Source organism: Pristiophorus japonicus, chromosome 5 (genome assembly GCF_044704955.1).
Source record: "Pristiophorus japonicus isolate sPriJap1 chromosome 5, sPriJap1.hap1, whole genome shotgun sequence".
NCBI classification, from domain to species: Eukaryota; Metazoa; Chordata; class Chondrichthyes; family Pristiophoridae; genus Pristiophorus; species Pristiophorus japonicus.
In genome coordinates, this window is record NC_091981.1 from 268,023,382 (window position 1) to 268,046,932 (window position 23,551).

Here is a 23,551-nt window from a genome sequence, read left to right on the forward strand (position 1 = left end):
CTGTATGCCACACTACGGTTCTATTGATCCTTCCTCCCGAGATGGCTCTTCCTTTCTAGTCACGTATTCAGTCTTGACCCGGGTTGGGGGCGCACCTCCCCCCTCCCCTTTCTTTTTCTGCCAATAATATCTAACTGCCCTTTCCATCTGTCCGGATAGCGTGAGCAATCAAATAGTTGTTTGAAGATCACAGACATCGATAGAGAGGTGGTCTGCAGCTTGTTGTGCATCAGAGTTTGGCATTGGTCTGACAGGGAATTGGTGTCGGGACTTTGGGATCTTGGAAATCATTTCTAGGCCGGAGGATGTTTCAGAGCTGTCTGACTGCTTGACAGTTCTGTGTCTCGATCGGCGGGGGTGTTTGCTATGTCTTTCACAACTTGGACTGGTAGGTTGACTAGAAGATTTACGGGACTGTTTGTGATGTTGAGATATAGTTCTGCCCTTTCGAGTGTGAGATCTGGTCCTTTCGGCTGTATTGCTTGTAAACTGGGGATCCGAATCGCTATCAGAGGATGAGGAGTCAGTTTGGGTTTGTTGCTTTGGTGATATGTGGTTGTTCCTAACTCTTTTTTTTACTGGAGTGTTAGGTGGAGGGTGTTGGGAAGAGGACTGGAGCAAGAGGCCAGGGGGTGCGGGAGGCGCCGTTGGGCGCTGAGTCAGTGGCCACTCATCAATTTCATCATCAGCCTCGGTTAACACAAAGCCAGCCATTTTAACTTGTAGTTGATCAATACCTTTCTCAGAGGTCCCAGAGGATCTCTTAGCAAGTTTCTCGTGCGCACATTCATTCTTTTTTTTTAAAGACGTCTACAGTTTTAACATGTGTTCCCTCTGTCAATGCAAGTCCTAATTTAATAGCATTGTTTGCCAACTCGATAGAAGTGATGCATCTTTTAATTTCTGACAATAATGTCGCCAGGTTGCAATTAAATTTTTTTTATCCCCTTTTCCTCGTCCCCTTCTCCAAATTAATCCCTGTGCTTTTTTTTACCTCTACGCTTCTAGTGTCACTGGTCATCCCCTAATAATTTGTTCAGGGCTCCTGATAATTTTCTAAAGTCTTCAGCTCTTTCAGGGAATTCCTCACATAGCTTTTGTAGCGGACTATCCGCATCCGTGGTTTTATCTAACTGATTTCCCATTTTCACACTGCCCCTCGTATTACTGTGTCGCTACGCGTTCGTGTCGTCGTGCAATTTAAACAAACTTACAAATAGACACAGACTTTACAGAACTAACACGGACTTTAACTAACTCCAAATCTAACACTTACCCGCATCACCGCACGGTCCGCGTCGCCGCACGATCTTAATACTAAACTACCACGTCGCCTCGCAGTTCACGTCGCCTCGCAATCCGCGTTGCCTCGCAGTTCACGTCGCCTCGCAATCCGCGTTGCCTCGCAGTTCACGTCGCCGCGCAATCCGCGTCGACCCGTGGCTCGCGTCGCCGCGCGAGTTAAGATACTTTAACTTTACTTCAAACACTTACCCGCATCGCCGCACGGTCCGCATAGCCGCGCGATCTACAAAATAGACAAAGACTTCTAACACTTACCCGCATCACCGCACGGTCCGCATAGCCGCACGATCTACAAAATTACCCGCATCACCGCACGGTCCGCATAGCCGCACGATCTACAAAATTACCCGCATCACCGCACGGTCCGCATAGCCGCGCGATCTTAATACTAAACTTAAAACTCTAAACACTTTAAGACTTACAGACTTACTGCCATTAGCACTGACTTTCGCGATTCGCGTTGCTGCGCCTCTGCGTCACTACGCGTCGGCGTCACTGCGCGTTTACGTCACCGCGCGTCTACGTCACTGCGCGTTGACGTCACTGCGCGTTCGCTTCACTGCGCGTTTACGTCGCTGCGCGTTCGCTTCGGCCCTTCTCTCGGCCGCGCGTTCGCGTCGGCCCTACCTTCCGAGTTGCTGCGGGGTTTTTTTTTAAATTCAATCAGAGCCTAGACGGGCCAAGTGATATACAAGGTCGACGTCGTACCTGAGTTGAACACCTATCCTCTATTTAAATCCCCATTTTATTCCCTGTGAGCCTAATTTTCTAATTTTGATTTCTTATGAGCCTCAATTAATTTCTTTCAGTCTCCAAATTTCCCTATCCTTTCGCGTTACTGCGCAGTTTAAATTCAATCAGTCAATGAAAGCCCTAATTTAATGGAGTTTTTCTGCCAACTGGACAGGAGTGATTTTATATTTTTCATAATTTAAAATCTCAGAACATTTTTTCCTTTCAGCACCTATTTAGTACGTTACTTTTTTTTTTATAACTAGAGAGAAGTCTGGCACGTAGGCTGTGGACTGCTTTTCGTTATCTCAATTGTTCCAGCCTCAAGGTCGTGTTATTTAATATAATTTTTTTTTTAAATCCTTTTGAATCCATCTCAGTTGTTTTGCTGTGCCTTCTCTGAATGTTTTCTTTCAACAAGTTTTTCTTTTTTTTTAAACCACCGGGACCATGTAATTTTTTCTCTTTTTAACAAATCTATCCTTTGGGCATTTCCTGGCTCCGCAACTTATCATCCGAATATACGTAATTCAATAAGGTTCACACTCTTAAACTTCCCACATACAGGACAACACTACGAAGGGTTAAAACAAACTTTCATTCTGTTTGAGATAAAACAAACCACAACTCCCCGGCTTTTTTTTTACAGTAAAAGTCACAGAAGCATTTCTCATTTAAACAGACATTCACAAGAGTCTCTTTTCTTTCCTATTAATTTTTTTTGGATCCATGATTGATCATCTATCCCTATCTAGCTCTAACTATCTTTCCAAGTCGCCGCTTGGTTTGCATCATCGCACAATTTCCCTATCTCTATCCCTATTCTAAGTTTGAAAGGTATTCACCAGATTGTCCTGGATCTCGTTCAGACACTACCTGAGAACCAGCGAGTGGCTAAACTTTCCTCAGACTTTTGAAACCGGGGGAAACTGGAGCAGTATTGAAATCATACTCACTCCAGTGGCCATTTTCCCCTCGTCTCGTCCAAGGCTAGTCTGGCTCTTAATTCGCAAGTTTTCGGCAGTCGTCCGTTGAGATCCCACTTCTGACACCAAATGTAAATTCCTGGATTCTTTTACCTCAATCTGGTTCAGTAAAATTACTGAGTCGAATACCTCTTGTGCTTTGAACAAAGCAGTCTTTATTACCGGCCAGTAAGACCTATCAGACAGAAGATATACTCTCTGGATAGAGCGTACACACTCCCTACGGATAGGTGAAGTTACATCGTAAAGCGTTAACAGTTATACAGTTTTGAAATCAGATAACAAAATACAAATGGATTGACAGTCTAACTCAGCCACTCATTAGTCAATCTATATGAGATGTTCTTCTTGAAAGCTCAAGTATTGCCTCCAAATGTTTCAATCTAATGGTGTGACTATTTACTGAGACCTTGCAATTCTGCAGATGTATTTCATGTTACAATTATATATTATTGGCAGGATTAGTGACTTGAAACCTTGAGACAGACTGTTAGCTAAGCTGATGTTGCACTATTTGCAATCTGACATTCTCCCAGCTATTCTTCCATGGCTTATACATTTTCATATATCCCGTTTACTTTACTGTTCTTAATTCCATATATTCCGTTCAGATATCCACATTTCCACTTTTATTCCTGAGTGTCAGCAGCACGTGACCTGATTAGTTGCAGAGAATGCTCTCTCTTCCCTGCTTCAGCAATGTACTCGATGGACGAGCTGGTCTTTTCCTGTCCATCATTTCCGTATGTTTGTATAGTTCCCCCTTCCCAGTGCTGCCAAATACCATAAACTCTCTTTGCTTTTTTTCTCACTCCCAAAACATAGAATTTGAGCCCTGTTCTAACTAAATTAGCTATTCTGTAATAAAAATGCAATTTGACTTACTGAATCATGGTGAAACAAAATGGCCCTGATGTAGTATACGTTAGTGTGGAACAGTTTATTCACCGAGAGCTTTTCGACAGGACATCCGCTAGTACAATTTGTTTTTAATTGATATGTGTGCGCTCATAGGGTCTACACTGCTCATATCTGTATATAAACAATGCATTGTAAAATTAATTTCTGCCAGTAAATCTGTTTGCTACCATATTTTATTCCATTATAAGGAAGTTCCAGTGCAACCACTTCTGTAGCAAGACACCTTGTTCGGTTTGTCTGTTGTGATTGCAGAAATAGTAATTTAGTCTGTATATTTAATTTTCTTTGGTGTCGAAATGGAAAATGGCTTAACGTTGTATTTTTGTGTATTAAATTGTGCATGAGTGGAGTTGACTCAAGTATTCAGTTCCTGGCTGTGGGTGCTGCTGCAGAGCTGCTCACCCAAAATTAAGTGATTGAATGCGATTGTGCTCAAAGACATGAGGAGCCAAGTTAAGTTGTTGCATTCTCTTTATCAATGCATGATGTGATGGGTCACAGTTCCACTTAAATAAAGGCAATTTCAAATAAATCTGCTTCCCGTAGACTTTTTTCGAAATGGAAAAACTCAAATTTGGCAATAGATTAACATAGAATCTTAATGCTGTGGAGCATTGTCGTGCCCAGAATCGATTGTTACCGTTCCGGTTGACGTTGGTGCTACCTGTTTAAAATTGCAATGCTTCTCAATAATAAACCTTTAAATTTAGCACCAACTAGGTCATGTGTCCTCTGACGGTACAAAAACAGTGTAAACTCCTAACATCTGGGGATGGAAATCGATCACTTGAATAAGTGAGAATTTATGTAAAAATAAGTTGGAAAAGTATTTTATTCTCCGAAGAGCTGCAGCCGATTTGAGACTTGTATGTGGACTTAATTGACTGTATTTCCATTATGGAATTAGTTTAAATCTTTTCACCTTTGAATTGGTGAATTCTTTTCTTAGTCATTTTTGTTTTTTACTTACAGGTACTTGGGCTAGAATGAAATTATTACTGTTGATGTGTTTTGTGTGCAGCATGCATTGATAGGATAATGAAATATGGTGTGAGAAAAGACTATTGACCCTGTCAAGCTTGTTTCCACCACCCTGCTCCTGTCCTAAGTCATAAACAATTTTCCCTATCCTGGATTCTGCCCAGTTTACTCAACATATTGCGAGGCAGTCAACTGCAGTTAACCTCCAGGAAGGTGAATATTTTTAAAGGTGTATATATTATAAATATTGGTTTAACACTGATTCCTGCTGAGAGTGATGCGGAGCTGGCAGACCTGAGTTGTAACACTGGCACCATGTTCTCTAGCTGAGTAAACTGAGCTCTCAACATGACTGCATCGGAAGACTGGTTAAATCATATGGTCATTAAAGAACTGATTGTTTTGGCACCCTGGCCAAAAAGTTTCCAGGCGATGTACTTTTGACTTTTTTGCTTTGCAATATTGTAATATTGCTGTAGCTGATGTGATGCCATAGTGCTAGGAGAGTACCACCTGGGTAAGGTCATGCACTGCTTATCTAAATGCAAGTTGCATGGCTTCTCTCACACATTCCTCTCCAGTTTGGATCAGTACATTAGCAACCTGCATTCTTTAATGTAAGAAATGTTTGAACAAGCTTTACAGAGGGTTAGAATAGGTAGAAGAAAATAGGAATAGATAAGGGAATGGACACTGAGCCATAGAAGGAGATCTGGAAGGGTGATTGAGTAAAGGTAGGTTTTTTGAAAGGTTTTTAAAGGTGGGAAGAGAGAAGAGGTGAGGCGGAGAGGTTTAAGGAGGAAGTTTGAGGAAGGCTGAGAACATCAGTGATGTGGGGTGGGGGGGGGGGGGGGGGGGGGCGAGGATATGTGATCAGCGCAAAAGACCATAGTTGAGGACTAAGTGTCAGAGGGGTTCTAAGGCTAGAGGAGGTTGTAGAGCTATGATGGAACAAGGCCATAGACGGATATGAATTTGAGGCTTTTAGAAACATAGAAATTTAATGTGTTGATTGACTGAAAGCTATTGTTAGTGAGGATGCAGATGACTGTGTTTTGGACCAGTTGAGTTTACGGAAGATGGTAGGCCAGCATTAGAAGTGACTAAAGCATGTATAAGAGTTCTAACACTGGGGCTGACATAGGAATGGATGTGGGCAATGTTAAGGAGGTGAAAATAAGTAGTTTCAGTAATTCTTATGATGTAACGTTTGATGCACAGCTCAGGGTTGAATAAGATGCCATGGTTACACGCAGTCTGTTTCAGTGTGAGCAAATGGCCAGGGAGGGGTATGGAGTCTGGCAAGGGAGGAGAGGTCTGAAAGTAATGGCTTTGATAATTACCGTTTGGAGATAGTTGTCAAGGAAGGTTTTGAGAATACAATATGAAATGTAAGAAAGTGTCTCTTGCTAAGTACCTGAATGTGCACTTCAAATGTGCTATTTGTCATCTCTGACATTTCCTTTGCTGAAATATACAGAGTGTGACTCAATAAGCAAATTGGATATTATCCAAGAACACGCCTTGAGGACTGTGTAACTGGTTTTAAAATGATCCACATGCAAATTGTACACAGTACTGTTGCTTGGAGTCGCTACAGCTGAAAAGTTTTCGTCAAAAGAACCTGCATTTATACAACGCCTTTCATGGCCACAAGATAGAAACATAGAAAATAGGTACAGGAGCAGGCCATTCGGCCCTTCGAGCCTGCACCACCATTCAATAAGATCATGGCTGATCATTCACCTTCGTACCCCTTTCCTGCTTTCTCTCCATACCCCTTGATCCCTTTAGCCGTAAGGGCCATATCTAACTCCCTCTTGAATATATCCAATGAACTGGCATCAACAACTCTCTGCGGTAGGGAATTCCACAGGTTAACAAGTCTGAGTGAAGAAGTTTCTCCTCCTCTCAGTCCTAAATGGTTTACCCCTTATCCTTAGACTGTGTCCCCTGGTTCTAGACTTCCTCAACATCGGCAAAATTCTTCCTGCATCTAACCTGTCCAGTCCTGTCAGAATCTTGTATGAGATTCCCTCTCTTTCTAAACTCCAGTAAATACAGGCCCAGTCGATCCAGTCTCTCCTCATATGTCAGTCCTGCCATCCTGGGAATCAGTCTGGTGAACCTTTGCTGCACTCTCTCAATAGCAAGAACGTCCTTCCTCAGATTAGGAGACCAAAACTGAACACAATATTCCAGGTGAGGCCTCACTAAGGCCCCGTACAACTGAAATAAGACGTCCCTGCTCCTATACTCAAATCCCCTAGCTATGAAGGCCAACATACCATTTGCCGCCTTCACCATCAGCTGTACCTGCATGACCCAAGATGAACCAAACAATGTGCTTCAGAGTCAATTCTGCACTTTTCGAAGTGTTTCCATGTGCCTGCTACCCTTGTCCTTCTAGGTGGTACAGGTCGTGCATTTGGGAAGTGCTGTCGAAGAAGCCTTTTGCGAGCTGCTATAGTGCATCTTGCAGATGGTGCACACTGGAGCAAAGATGGGGAGGTGGTGGAGGGAGTGATAATTAGAGTGATGGTTAATTAACGCAAAGCTGATTGTGAAGAATAAATATTGTCTACCTAACTGTGTGCCATTATTGGTAATGTTGCCTACTTTATACTCTTAATTTAATAATGTTCCTTATTGGTTCTCTAAGGGATTATAATCAGTCGCACATAAGACTGCAACCTGATGAACGTGTTAGAAGCCTGATTCAGTACAAATCCCTCGGGGAACCTCACTCTTCCATTGCATTCATTCTCTGAAAGGATAGCTACATTTGCTTTTGACAGATCGTACAAATCTAACAGAAATGGGCATTCGTAAGGCCTGCTTTTATCAGCGTAAGACTTTCAAAGGACAGAGAAATAAATTTTTTTCAATAATTTAAGCATTTAAAAACCTGTGAAATAAGGTAAATTTATTTTTAGACCCTTTAAAATATGTAAATTTATTTTTCAAAAAATTTCTAATTTTTAAATAACTTCCATTTTGATTAATTTTAAATGTGATGTTTAAAAAAAAAAAATTATTTTAAGTGTGTAATTTGGGGGTATTCCCATTCATACTTGTGCTGATTCTGTATTTTGAAGGAGTTGGGTGAGAATTTCTTCAATTGACACAATGGTGCAGGAAATTGCGGTCGGAGGCATCTCACCTGAAAAAAATCTGCGAAGTTACCTGGTGGTCAGGGAGATTAAGGATCCACCCAACACCGGGAACACTTCCTCCCCCCCCCCCCCCCCCCCACGCACCCAACCTGCCCCGTCCCGTCAGAATCCTTCCCAATTGCCAAACACCCCTGGATGTCGAGCCCCCAGAGCCATGCCCCGCGACGCCAACCACACCACATCCACCAACTGCCATCTGCGCAGTCAACCCGTCCACCGCACTCTGAAAACTCCCTGCACCGAGGTACAGAGCCCCCAGGCCCGCCCCTCCAACACACTTCGCCCCCCCAGACCTTCGCTGCAATGTGGCCCCTCCTGTCCCCCGCCCTGGGTTTCTCCGCCCCCCCCACCTCCACCACTCTCCCCTCCCTGACCATCAGGTAACTTCGTAGATTTTTTTCAGATGAGATGCCTCCGACCGCAATTTCCTGCACCATTGTGTCAATTGAAGAAATTCTCACCCAACTCATTCAATCACTAGGCCTATTTTATTTGTGGTTGTTAACTCTCTTCATTCTCCTGAAGTTACAACTTTACTTTTAGCTTGTTAGAACCCCTTTTGTAAGTTTTCAAGTAAGATTGTGATTGTCAGGACTTGTTCCACATTATTAAGAGAGCTGCTGTAGTAAATTTATGTTTTACTGTATTCCCCACTGCCATATTTCTGGGTCTCAGATTAGAATCCAGTCCAGAATTGCTAAATGAATGTCTTTCCTCTCTACTGACTATAAAGCTTATAAGTAAAGAAAATTGAACTGTTTCAATCTAGCATCTAACAAAGACATACATTTGATGCAACTATTCCGGTTCTGATCAAAGGTCCACGACCTGAAATGTTAACCTTACCTACCTCTCTCCATGGATGCTGCCTGTTCTGCTGAGTGTTTCCAGCGATTTCTATATTTATTTCAAATTTCCAGCATTTGCAGTATTTTAATTTTTGAACTTCTGTTGTGCAGTGTAAATTTGTTGGTGAGTTTTTCTTTTTGTTTTACAGATGATCATGAGGATGAAGATGCTATAGTGAACAGAATTTCGTATGTATTTAAACAAAATATTTCTGTTTTGCCCAGATCGTCCCCCTTGCTGCCATGGTGTTACTTTAGCCGGGAGGGTGGGTACTTCATCGACCACAAACGCTACATGGACTGGTTGGGCCGAATGGCCTGATTCTGTGCTGTATATTGTGTGTAATTCAGTGATATTTTGTGATCCAGCAGAAAGCTCCGTCCTTTATTTCACTTCTGTTGAACATAGTTACAAATCATCTTGGCAGAAACAACAGCAACAAATGCAATGCAGCTCACTTAGCCCAAATAAATCTTAAAATCATCCTACAGCAGATCAATAGAGTGGCTGCTAGAACCAAGACGAGTGAGAGGAGGATTAGTTAGTTGAAGATGAGATTCGATTTAGCCATATCTGTGAAAGGGGATGAAACTGTTGTGTGCTGGTGAGGACAAGTCTGCACCTATACATATTTGAAAACCTTGCTATATTTACTGTAACTGATAAACCATATAAATGTACCCAGGCAAACTCAGCGTCCCAATTTCTGTAACCTCCTCCAGTCCTAAAATCCCTCCGCTCCCGAACTCTGGCGTCTTGTGCATCCGCACCTCCCTTTACATCACCATTGATGGGCTGTATCATGATCTGCCAAGACCCCACACTTTGTAATTGCCTCCTTTAATACTACACACAGAAAGAAAGAACTTGGACTTGTGTAGCGCCTATAATGACCACCTGATATCCCAAAGCAATTTACAACAACTTGTATTTATATAGCACCTTTAACATAGGTTAAACATCCCAAGGCGCTTCACAGGGGTGTTAGAAGACAAAACAATAATTTTGGCACCGAGCTACAAATTATGGAAGATGACTAAAAGCTTGGTCAAAGAGGTAGGTTTAGAGTAGCGAGGCAAAGAGGTTTAGGGAGGGAGTTCCAGAGCTTGGGTCCCAGGCAGCTGAAGGCACGGCCACCAATGGTTGAGCAGTTAAAATCAGGGATGTGCAGACATCTCGGAGGAGGTGGGGGGGGTGTTGAGAGTCTGAAGGAAATGGGAAGGAGCGAGGCCATGGAGGGATTGAATTTTGAAGCAGGAGAAATTTGAAACCGAGGTGTTGCTTAACTGGGAGCCAATGTAGGTCAGCGAGCACAGGGGTGATGGGTGAGCGGAACTTGGTGCGAGATAGGACACGAGTTTTGGATAAGCTCAAGTTTATGTAGGGTAGAATGTGGGAGGTCAGCTAGGAGTGCATGGAGTAGTCAAGTTTAGATTTACAGTCAAATTATTGTAATGTAGCAGCCAATTTGTGCACAGCAATGTCTCAAATAGCAATGAAATAAATGACCAGATCATATGGTTTTAGGTATTGGTTGAGGGTTCCTATTGGCCTGGACACTGAGAATTCCCCTGCTCTTCTTCGATTAGAACTGTGTGATCTTTTATGTCCACCTGCGAGGGCAGATGGGCCTCAATTTAATGTCTCATCTGAAAGACAAGACACATCTGCCACAGTGTAGTACTCCCTCAATACTGCACTGAAGTGCCAGCCTACGTTATGTGCTCAAGTCTCGAGTGGGGCTTGAACCCACAACCTAATGATTCAGAGACAAAGAGTGCTACCATTGAGCCAAGACTGAGCATACAGAAAACAAGCGCAGGCAGCGGAAGGAGCTGCGGCAAACCAGTCCCACTCATCCTTTCCTTTAACGACTGTCTGTCACAGGACAGAGACTGTAATTCCCGTATTGGACTGTTCAGTCACCTGAGAACTCATTTAGAGTGGAAGCAAGTCTTCCTCGATTTCGAGGGACTGCCCATGATGGGTCAGATTTTAGCATGCTTCTCAAGAGTTTAAGTATTCTCTTTCCAGTTTCCGACTGACATTTCCAAAATTGTAATGCTACCCATACCCAACACAAATCTGTTGATCTCAGTCTTGAAAATTTCACTTGATTCAGCATCCACAGCCTGTTGAGGGGAGAGTTCTAGATTTCCACTACCCTATGTGTAAAAAGTACTTCCTGATGCACTCCTTTAATGGACTTGCTCTAGTTTTATGATTATGCCCTCTTGTTCTGGATTCTCCCATCAGAGGAACTAGTGTTTCTTTCTTCAAATTATTGAATACAAGCCAACCTGCCCTCATAATTTAACCCTTTAGTCCTAAAAGCATTTAGGTGAACCTGCACTTTTCCTCTTCCATGGCTAATGTATCTTTCCTGAAATTTGGTGCACAAAACTGAATTCAGTCCTCTCGATGGACTCTGCAACTGAAGCATGACTCCCTCATTTTTGTATTCCAATCCCCTTGAGATGAAGGCCAACATTCCATTCGCTTTTATTTATTTCTTATTGAGGGTGACTGAGTAAAACCAAAGTTAAATAACAACTGAGGCACTGAAGTTTATTTTTTTTCACACTAATCCCATTGCCATATCCTTCAATTCACAATTGGGGCTATGACTTGTATGCAGAATCTTACACACAGGAGGTCATTTGGCCCATCGTGTCTGCTCCCCTGCTCTTTCCCCATAGTGCTGCAAACCTATGTGGAGGTTAACAATTGGAAGAATGCACAAGACTCTCATGACAGATGTGATTTAAGTTCTTGCAGCTCTCGTTAGTCGCAGGTGATAATGTCAGTGAGACCTTTAATGCAACCTTTTCACTTAATTCAGCAACAGGAGGAAATATACCCACATATGGGTGTTAAGTGTGCTGGAAAACTGCACTATCTTAACAATGACCAGTCAATTTCCTTAAGTATTCCTTACGAGAAACATTCTGACTGTTGTATTGTGTGACACACTATGAAGGCATGAAATATAACCAATTGATCTTGACCTCATTTGGTGCCTCCCAGATAAATGGCCACAAGTTTTGTAGGGAATCGTAGATATTTTCTACTGTCATAGCTAATTAAACTGCTTTTTAAAAAAAAACTAATTTCTATGCAAGTTCTATACACTTTAAATTGCCATTGAAAGTAATGTGCTGGCTGTAAAGAGGAACCTAGTACTTTAGCACTGGCTGGAGCTAGAAAAGATTGACTCTTGTGTTGTGAAAGTTGCAACCAATTTAGTTGGGGTTGTTGTGTGGCTTGATCTTTTTATTGTTGGCTGAAAAGTCATAATTATTCCTTTTTGATGTTTTTGGACTTTTTTCAGATTGTACCTATGTACATTTACTCTGGCTGTTTCAGCTGGTGCAGTCTTGCTGTTGCCGTTTTCAATCATCAGCAATGAGATCCTGCTTTCCTTCCCACAAAATTACTACATACAGTGGCTGAATGGGTCATTAATTCATGGTTAGTATATTTTAATTTGTTTCTCATAATCTGAAAAATCAATGTTCTGGCAATGACAATCTCATCTCCAGTCCATCCTCCATAGCGCAAATATATAAGTCTGTAAGTTTATACATTAATCAGTGATCGAATCAAAAAATAGCACAGCACAGAAGGAGGCCATTCGGCCCATCGAGTCTGCACCAGCTCTTTCGAAGCACAATCCCGTTAATCCCATTCCCCTCTTTCTTCATATCCCTTCAAGTACTTATCCAGTTCTCTTTGAAAGTTACTAATGAATCTGTTTCCATCACCGTATCAGGAACTGCATTCCAAATTCTAACCACTCATTGCATGAAAAAGTTTTTCTTCATTTTGCCTCTGGTTCTTTTGCCAATCACCTTAAATCTATGCCCTCTGGTTATCGGCCCTTCAGGTATTGGAAACAGTTCTTCTTTATTTACTCTCTTTCACAAAATGTTGGTTCTTGTAGTCGTTGAGTGCCATGTATCCTATGTTGGTATTATTAGTAACCCATTATCATCTTCAGTAGTAAAGATTGATGCAAAGCAGCCATTTAAAACCTTTGCATTTATATAGCGCCTTGTACGTACTCCAGACAACTTGAATGTTTCACAGCAAATTAATTTAGCACCATCTTCAGGATGTGGATTGCTTGTTTTGGACTCTTAACATGCAGTGCATGCATAGAATTGTTGTCATTGGTCTGGGAAGTTGCTGAAGGAGTAAACCTGTCTCAGTTTGTCAAAGCTGTGAATGCAGTAAGAATTTTCTTTCTTTAACCTCCATATTCTCTCATTGGTAAAATCGAATGAATGATTCCCGAACAAACTCGATAATGGCTAAAACAGCCTTCTAATTTGAAGGAAGTGTTTGAGCAAACCTAATTTGACAGAATCGATTGCTGAAGGATACAACAATCTGTGCAGAACGCCATCTTGTGGTGTAACCAAGCTTTTTAAAAAAAAACCTTGAAATCCTCATCTCTGACGATTGAGACCAGGGTTACGTTTTAACAAACATGTATAAAAAGTGCTTTGTCTCTATCACCTTTCTTGACCCATCCACTCCCTCTTTGCTGTCAGACTGCTCGTCTGACATCCAGCTACATATCAGGATAACTGAAACAATCATCTTCACACCGATCACAAACTCTGCGCTCTTGCTACTGACTCCATCCCCCTCCCTGGTCACTTTCTCGGGCTGATCCAGCCTGCTGTCAACCTCACCACCTTACTTGAAGTTGGGATGAGTTGATGACTCCATGTTTCCTCTATCAGGAAGACCACCTCGTTCCATCTCCTGTAAAATTTCCTGCCTCTATCTGTACTTCAGCCCATCTGCCACAAACAACTCTTATAGCACTGGATGAGCAGATATTAACTCCAACTAAATATTGGGAAAATCTAAGCCATTGTCTTCAGTCCTGCCACCAACTCTATCCCTCTCCCTGGCAACTGTCTGAGACTGAACTAGTCTGTTCGCAACCTTGGTGTCGTATTTGAACCGAGATTAGTTTCTAACCACATATCCGCGCCGTCACTAAAACCACCCATTTCCACCTCTAACATCACCCGACTCTGCCCCTGCCTCAGCTTATCTGCTGCTGAAACTCTCTTCCATGTCTTTCTTTCTTTAGATTTGACTCTTCCAATGTTTTCCTGTCCAGCCTCCCACATTCTACCCTCCGTGAACATGAGGTCATCCAAAACTCTGCTGCCCGTGTCCTAACTCGCACCAAGTCCCGATCACCCATCACACCTGTGCTCGTTGACCTACATTGGCTCCTGGTTAAGCATTTTAAAATTCTCATCCTTGTTCTCAAATTCCTCCATGGTCTTGCCCCTCCCTATCTGTCCTCTAGGCCTACAACCCTTGAGATGTCTGCGCTTCTCCAAGTCTGGCTTCATGAGCATCCCTGATTTTCATTGCTCCACTATTGGTGGCCATGCCTTCAGCTGCCTGGGCCCTAAGCTCTGGAATTCCCTCCCTAAACTCTCTGCCTCTCTTTCCTCCTTTTTAAGGTGCTTCTTTGACCAAGATTTGGTCATCTGCTCCAATATCTCCTTATGTGGCTTGGTGTCAAATTTTGATTGACAATGTTCCTATGAAGTGCCTTGGGATATCTTACTACATTGAAGGCGCAATACAAATGCAAGTTGCTGTGGTTTGGCACCTACAGACTCGATTTTCACCAACGCTGTTCTTGCTGGCTTCTCGTCCTACACCCTCCACAAACTCCAGCTCATCCAAAAGACTGCTGCTGCCCATATCCTATTCTGCACCAAGTCCTGCTTGCCTATTATTCTCCTCTTAGGCAGTTGAGGATGACTTGCTTCCACACGAATATGAGTTCTTGGATGACTGATGAGTCCAATGCGGGACCTTACAGTCTGTCACAGGTGGGGCAGACAATGGTGGGGTGCTTGGGTTGTCGTGCGCTCTTTCCGCTGTTTGCACTTGGCTTCTGCGTGCTCCCGGCGAAGAGACTCGAGGTGTTCGACGTCTTCCCGGAAGCTTCTCCTGCACTTTGAGCGGTCTCGGGCCAGGGATTCCCAGGGGTTGGTGGAGATAGTGCACTTTTTCAAGGAGGCTTTGAGGGTGTCTTTGAAGCGTTTCCTCTGCCCACCTTGGGCTCGCTTGCCGTGTCAGAGCTCTGAGTAAAGCGCTTGTCTTGGGAGTCTAGTATCGGGCATGCGGATGATGTGGCCCGTCCATCGGAGCTGATTGAGTGCAGTCAATGCTTCGATGCTGGAGATGTTGGCCTGAGTGAGAACACTGACGCTGCGCCTATCTTGCCAATGGATTTGCAAAATCTTGCAGTGGCAGCACTGGTGGTACTTCTCCAGTGCTTTGAGGTGCCTGCTGTACATAGTCCATGTCTCGGAAGCATACAGGAAGGAGGGTATCACTACTGCTCTGTAGACCATGAGCTTGGTGCTGGGTTTGCGATCCTGATCTTCAAACACACTCTTCGGGCGACTGAAGGTTGCACTGGCTCACTGAAGGCATCGACGTCTGCCCTTGTTGACAGTAAGTTTCCAAGGTATGGAAAATGCTTGCATTTAAACCCTTCATTGCTACATATGTCCCCTTCCCCTTCCCATTTTCCATACCTCGCGAGCCTACTATCAGCAAGGGCAGACATCGATGACGAGGTCCAACAGCGCTTCCAATGTGCCAGCGCAGCCTTCAGTTGCTTGAGGAAGAGAGTGCTTGAAGACTAGGATCTCAAATCTGGCATCAAGCTTATGGTCTACAGGGCAGCAGTGATACCCGCCCTCCTATATGGCTCAGAGACGTGGACTATTTACAGCAGACATCTCAAAGCACTTGAGAAGTACCATCAGCGCTGCCTCCACAAGATCCTGCAAATCCACTGGGAGAATAGATGCACCAATGTCTGTGTTCTCGATCAGGCCAACATCCCCAGCATCGAAGCACTGACCACACTCGACCAGCTCTGTTGGGCGGGCCACATTGTCCACATGCCTGACACGAGACTCCCAAAGCAAGCTCTCTACTCTGAACTCCTACACGGCAAGCGAGTCCCAGGTGGGCAGAGGAAACGTTTGAAGGACACCCTCAAAGCCTCATTGATAAAGTGCAACATCTTCCCTCGGCACCTGGGAATCCCTGGCCCAAGATCGCTCCAAATGGAGGAAGAGTATCCGGGAGGGCGTTGAGCACCTCGAATCTCACGCCGAGGGCATGCAGAAAACAAGCGCAGGCAACTGGAGGAGCATGCGGCAAACCGGACCCCACCTACCCCTTCCTTCAACCACTGTCTGTCCCACCTGTGACAGAGACTGTAAATTCCTGTATTGGACTGTTCAGTCACCTTGAGAACTCACTTTGAGTGGAAACAAGTCTTCAATTTCGAGGGACTGCCTATGATGATGATGACACAAGTCCCCTGTCTGCCCTTGCCTCAAATTTTAAATTCTTGTCCTCTGTCTCTAAATCGCCCTCTGCCCTCCTCTCTCCCTCCATAACCTGCAGCAGGCCCTTTTGAACCTCTGACTCAGGCCTTCCTTTCACGTTGTGCATTCCTTTCCGTGTATTTCCCCTTCCCTCCCTTTTGATGATTTATTTTAGCCACCTGGGTTCCACTTTCTAATTTTATTCCCTAAACCTCTCTGTCTCTCCATCTCTTATTTTTAAGACCCTCCTTAAAATCCATTCTTTGAAGTCTTTGGACACCCTATCTAATTTCTCCTACTTTGTCTCGGTGCCTGTTTGAAAACTGGTAATCTAGGTTAGAGGCACAAAAAAAATTATTGTTTTTTTTTCTTTCATTGCAATCCAGGCACTTTTTGTTCTGAATTTTCTTTAGTTGTAAAACTGTGAACAATAAATGGAATATGAAAAATCCAGTAAACTTCTTTAGTCTCAAGCATTTGTCTTATGAAGCAGACAGTGTTGCATACTTTATTCGTCCCCTGAAGATGCTGCTGAATATCAGTATATTTAAAGGCATCTGTCTAGAGTACAAATGTGATTGGTGAACTTGTATTGTTCACAGCAGCAACTGTGCTTAAATTCATGTTAATTGCATGTGGTGCGAATTGTAATTTAAAAATGCTATACATCTCTTGTGGATATTTTTTTCTATCCAGATGTTAAACATTTCTATTTAGACTGTTCAGACTGAATTTGATTCAATTGAGCACATCAGAACAGGCTTTATTTTATAATAAGTAACTGGTACAAGTCAGCACTTATTTACTCGCTCTCTCTCTCTCGCTCTCTCTCTCTCTCGCTCTCTCTCTCTCTCGCGCTCTCTCTCGCTCGCTCCTACTCCTCATCCAGCCCCACCTCTCTCAAGCTCCCTGTCTTCTGTGCTTTGCCTGATATTATACCCAGCTCCCTCCCTAAGTATCGTTGAGCCTGAACCCAGGTCCTCGGGTATTATTACACCAGTATCATAACAGTTCAAGACTTTTACAAAAGCAAAATACTATGGATTCTGGAAATCTGAAATAAAAATAGAAAATGCTGGAAATACTCAGCAGGTTGGGCAGCATCTGTGGAGAGAGAAACAGAATTAATGTCCCGGAATTTGCGATCGGAGGCATGCCACTACAAATATCCTCACTTACCTTCAGGCTCCCAGGCTTTGGAGACTTTTGTGTTCTGGGCCTGCAGGTGTACGCCTGCGTAAAGGCCCAGGGGTCCCAGGGATGCAGGCGGTTCGTAAGCATCCCTGGGATCATGTGGGCCAGGTCTTCCAATCCAAAAAGAGGATTCCTAATATGCTTACGGATTCTGTTTTACGAACAGAATCTGCATAAGCATATGAGGAATACCCCAAAAATTAAATAATTTATACAACTGGAATAAAAATAAATGTTCCCATTTTCAAATTTAATTAAAAGTCCCTTCAATAAAGCATACATAATAAAAATTGAAAAATTATTTTAAACATTTTAATCTGGGCCAAAATTTGCATAAACTAATTTTAATGTTCGGGCATGTTTTTTTAAATTTTTGAATTTTAATTTAAGATTTATGTTAACCCGTACGCTGGTGAAAGCAGGCCCTACATCTGCTTTTACCAGGCACGAGGGTTTCATTGGCATTTGCTAGGCAGTAGTTGGACAAATAGCCCAACTCTGCGCCAGCGCATATGATTTTTGTTGTTGCGGTCGATCTGTTGAGGTGAACCTTGCTGAAACCCGGAAGTTAGCGTTGCCTTTATCGGCACTGCAAAACCCAGGCCAACGTTCGACCTGAAACGTTGACTCTGTTTTTCTCTCCACAAATGCTGCTTGACTTGCGCAGTATTTTCTGTTTTTAGTTCAAGACTTTTTTTTTGTTTCATGAGTTTTGTATTTAAGTCAAAGATTATGTTGCTGAGGAATATAATTTGCTGTTCGAAGTACCAGGGTCAGCATACTAGGTTAGGTATAGCAAAGTTGGATGTAAAGTTAAACTCCATCTACTCCTTGCTGGCAATATGCCTCGAACTCAACCTCACAACAGCACCACATTTTGCGCCAGTGTCACATTCTTTGGTTTCTACATCAATTGTTCTGTAACCTTTTTGTCTGATCTTCCTAGTGCAGTGCTAAATTAGGAGTCATTTATTGCTGTGGGTTAATGGCCATTCATATTGAGACTGCTCATACTTGATCATGTAGGACCCTTGCAGGCCGCAGACAGATTAGATTAACATTTCACCAGTTTGCTCTGGACCAGAGGTCCGTTTTACATATTCACTATAAACAAATGCTCCATTTTAAGAGCGATCCGCTTGAATTGTTGGTTTATTTCTGGTTCTCTGATAACATTTCTTATATTTATAGCTTCAACTTTGCTGCAAACTATTAATAAATATCATTACATGTAAACTAATACTTGAGATGAGAGCTAGAATATGCTTTAGCTTGAATATTCAAGAGTAATATTTGGAGAAATAATGTGAATGATAGAATACTGAATAAACAGTGATTTTGCTGAATATCCTGCTCTGCAGCAAAAAGCCAGCAGGTGGCGGTAGTGCACAGCAATACTAAAAATCAGTGTCTTTTGTTGTTGTCTGCCACAACTTTCTAAGTTTTGATTAGACCATAATCTCCAATGGTTAAGATATGAATGTGAAGTTAAGAATCTTTCTAAATACATGGGGTCTGAAATTTCTTGGGTATCCGTGATGTGGCAGTTTGTCTGCTGTAGCTGAAAGACTCCATTCCAAATTGGGATCAGGATCATTGAACTATGAGGATGGGCACCTGTGCCCTTTCTGGTGTTACTGGGCCAGGACTGTGGAGGTGCAGGAATGTCTAAACTGCTCTTTGCTGTTACCTTAAAGAAGCATCGAACCCAGCCAAGAATCATTTAAAATCATGAAAAATTTCAAAGTTGCCTCTTTCCCAAAGTGATTAATCTTGGGAATCTGGCAATTTCAGTTTTGTGGGCCCCACTATTGTCAGTATCTGATCCTTGTAAGCAGGCACACTTTGAATTGGGGATCCTGGAGGCGGAACGAGTGAGATTTCTTCTGAGACGGAGGGGCTTTCGGCTCAAGGAGTGCCCACCGCCACTTCTGGCAGAATTTCCAGATATAGGAAATAGGACAGAGACCTGGCGGAAATGTGTCCCACCCCAAGTTCCAGCCTGCCTGCCCGCCCAAATAGCCCTCCACATCTGAAATTTCAGAGCCTTAATTCTTAAAAACGTTGCCTAATATAACATAGGCTGTTTGGAAAAGGAAAGTTTAGACTTATTCTAGGCTAGGTAGAAATTCGTTGCGATATTTATAGCTGGCAGGTAAGGCTTTGGTGAAGTTCGAGCTAGTTTTTGTCTTTCTTGACCCCCTATTCCCATTAAATTGCTGACCACCCTATTTCCCTTCCTCACTCCCAATGTAGTTGACATTGTAAATGGTTCCTTTTCCTCAGGTACTGACGCGTTCTTTAAAAACAGTCACCGGCACACCACCTCAAAAAGAAAAGCATTATTGCCACTTCTTTCTTTGCAAGCTGCTGCCCCATTTTTAACCTCCCTGATTTCTTAAAAATCCTTAAATATATGATCCCCCCCACTGAAATCAGTAGGTCTATCCTTGTTTGATTCCATTCTGTCCAGTTGTAGCTGGAGCATCTTAAACAATGGCTTCTCTTCCCACCAGCTCTGTTGCCTCGAGTCACCCAAGGATTCATTCTTGGCCCATATTTTTGCTCATCTACGTGCTGCCCCTTGGTGACATCATTCGAACACGTGGGCCAGCTTCCATATCTATGCTGACGAGACCCAGCTCCACCTTTCTACCACATCTCTTGATCCTGCCACTGCTTTATTTGTCAGACACATCTCACATTTGCTGTTGAATGAGCTGCAGTTTTCTCCACTTAAAACATTGGGAAGACCGAAGCTATCCTCTTCAGCCCCTGCCACAAACTCCATATCCTCGCCACCAATTCCATCCCCCTCGATGGCCAGTGTTTCAAGTTGAACCAGACTGCTTGAAACCTCTGTGCTTGGGAGGAAATGGGGTCGGAAGCTCAGCTCGGGATCGAAAAGCTCAAAGACTGCCTACTTAATCATATTAACAGCCTCCACCCCTGCTGCAAATCTGCTGCTGAAACTTTCATCCATGTCGTTGTCGCCTTCAAGCTCGAACATCCCAATACTTTCCCGGCCAGCCTTGCACCTTCCACGCTCTGCAAGCTTCAGCTCGTCCCAAACTCTGATGCCCATATCCTATTCCATACCAAGTCCTGCTTACCCATCACTTCAGTGCTTACATTGGTACCTGGTCCCCAATGTCTACAACCTTGTGTTTACAACCCTTCGTGGCCTTTCCCCACCCTACCTTCAACACCCTTCAGACTTACAATTCTCCCAGAACACTCCATTCCTCTAACTCTGGTCTTGTGTGTCCCTCCCCCAGCCCTTCGCTCATCATTGGCGGCTGTGACTTCAGATGTCTCGGCCACATTCTTTAAAATTCCCTCCTTAAATTCCTCCGCCTCTCTACCTGCCTGTCTTTTCTACTTAAAACCCACCTCTGATTAAGCTTTTAGTCACTCCTCCTGATATATCCTCCTTTGGCTTATCATCCATTTTTGTTTGATTACACTTCTGTGATTACATTGGGATGTTTTATTATGTTAAAGGCGCTATATAAATGTGAGTTGTATAATGGCTCTGTTGATGATTCGAGCATTGTTGGGAATCTTGTATGTCTCAATGATTAATTATAAATTTAGCACTTATTCCCCATTCAAGCTGGTATCATAACAATGAAAAATAAGCAATGCAGCCTTGTTGTGTGCATTTTTTGGTTTATTAATTGTAGACATAAGTGCAATCACTATCTAGCATATTCTTTGGTACAAAGAAAAAACTGTATAATGTTTTTGAGACAGTTATCTATTTTTCTTCTCAAACTTTGCAAAGCAGTCGCAAAAGAAACACATGAGCAGTCAACATTACATTTATAGGATGTCCATGATACTTGCATCAGCTGTTAATTAATGCACCACATTTTGTATTACTTTCTATCAGTTCTGTGTCTCATTAAAAAGAATCCAAGGCTGCACAAATAACATTGCACAGACTGTTCTACAGGCAAATGACACCAACATGGTCTTTCGCCATGAAGTTTTCTTTAGTCATAATCGAGGCTGACCAGATGTCTCCGTTTTCCAGGACAGTCCTTAGATGAGGTACTGTGTCCTCAGGCAAACAATGTCCCCGGTTCAGAAAACTCGTTCCCGTATAGAGTCTTTATTTTTTTTATTGTGTGATTGTACAGAAACTGGGGTGGGGAGGGGAGGGGGGATTCTTGGCCCGTTCCCGCCTGGTTTGAGCTCGGGAATGGATTTCAGGAGCCAGTTGAACGGAGGCGACCCCACCTTCCCACAATGTAGCGCGGTGAAGAAAAGTCATCATCAAAAGCTCTGGCCGCACTGCACTCTGGTATCTGACCCCGTGTTTCGGCCAATAGTGTCTGGCCGGAGGGCAGAATCTCTAAAGTGCATGGGAGAAACTGAGGGTGCAGTGAGAGCTGGTGGATGAGTGGATTTACTTGACCTCCGATTAGTATAGTGTATAATGTTTTTTTTTTGCTGAATAAGGTAAGCTCTAACTTCTCCCACTGGGAAGAAGTTTCTGAAACCTGAGACTGGCTGTTTCACACCCTGTATGGAAAATCTCAATCTGTTTGGAACAGATTGAAAATTGAGAAGTTAAAAGTTGGGTTATTCAGGTACATGTATAGATGACACGGCACTATTGCCAGAACAAATGCAAGATTCTGTGTCAAGTGAAAATGACGTCGTCTCTACGCGTATTCCACTAGCAGAAGCGATAAAGTTGACACGCCGTTTTGTTTTTAAACATGTCCTGGTTACTTTGCTGTGCTCCCACTGTGTCCCCAGATTCGGTTTCCAAAATATGGTCACCCCATCATAATCTGTTTGAGGAAAGTTAATGGAAGGTTTAGCTGATAGTATATCAAAGTTTAGAAAACGCAATTCAAGTTTATGTGAACTCCATGTTTTTCAAGCTGGATCAGTTTCTGGAATAGCCAATTCAATAAGGCTGACTGAAAGACCATAGTGTTAGCTGCGAGGGCAAGTTGAGCTGCAGCAGACACTAAAACTGATGGATATTTTAAAAATTGAGTAGTTCGTATAAGTTCATACATTTTTGGATGTGCAAGCCTTTGTTCTACAGATTGCATCCTCCACACACTGCTGGTGTGGACCAGCACTTGCTACAATGATCTGGGAACAATCACAGAGACAATCTCCTGTAAGGGGTTCTATGCTATCATGATGCTGCAATATTGGAAGCTTCTTCCATGTGACTAGTCCCTTGCCCCGGAGCATCAGTTAGTTTTTCTGACCACACTGAGAGTTTGAGACTTCTCCAAGAGATAATCCCATGCTATGCAAGCTTAACATTGGACTAGGATTGTTCTTCAGACTGCCTGGGATTTTTAGTTGAAGTTTAATTTTCATTCTTTTGAGGGATTAAGTGCTCCCATCTGTACTCTCAGCAATGTACAGGAGCTGGTAAGGGAGCATGTGCATAGAAGCTTGCCACTGTGGACAGTATAATCTACTGCCAGAAGTATAAATCTACTCTGCTGGCTTGCCATCACCTAGTGGTCTTGATAATATGACAGAACTCTTATTTTTTTGAAATATCTATCTTTGGCACCATATTAAAATATCCTTGTCATAAAAAAATATTTAATTCTTTAAGAATTGAAGAAGTAAACTTGTGAACTGGCGCACTATTATAACTTCTAAATTTGATTCTAGTTGATTCCTGAAGGGGAAGGTGGTAAATTAGTTGTGTAGAGTGCAGCAGATGTAACTTGTTTGATAGCACTTCACTCTATAAGCACATCACTATTTTAGTTTTGTGCTATTGCATGTTCTCTTATTTATGCAAAATATTTTTGTTTGTGTTTACTCTAGGACTGTGGAATCTTGTATCACTGTTCTCCAACCTTTCCCTGTTTGTGCTGATGCCTTTTGCCTATTTCTTCCTGGAATCTGAAGGATTTGCTGGATCAAAGAAGGTATGTCTTCTGAATAATAATTCTAACAGTAGTTGTGAGAGAAATTAATGGAATTAAGAGATGCTTGCATTATATGTACATGAATTGAA

At 42.8% G+C, this 23,551-nt stretch overlaps 1 protein-coding gene across 3 annotated transcripts in view; it reads left to right on the forward strand.

The window, feature by feature from the left end:
- The window catches only part of lmbr1 (limb development membrane protein 1), a 245,541-nt gene that overhangs the window by 43,710 nt on the left and 178,280 nt on the right, over nt 1–23,551 (forward strand). Inside the window, exons 3-5 of one of the 3 annotated variants that reach the window (XM_070881637.1) lie at nt 9,099–9,138; nt 12,282–12,421; nt 23,359–23,462. The exons of 1 other annotated variant lie outside the window; for it this stretch is intronic. In XM_070881637.1, coding sequence (XP_070737738.1) covers nt 9,099–9,138; nt 12,282–12,421; nt 23,359–23,462 — 284 coding nt within the window. Of the gene's footprint in view, nt 1–9,098; nt 9,139–12,281; nt 12,422–23,358; nt 23,463–23,551 lie in introns of those variants that run through there. One more of the 3 variants, XM_070881638.1, reaches the window with a different exon arrangement.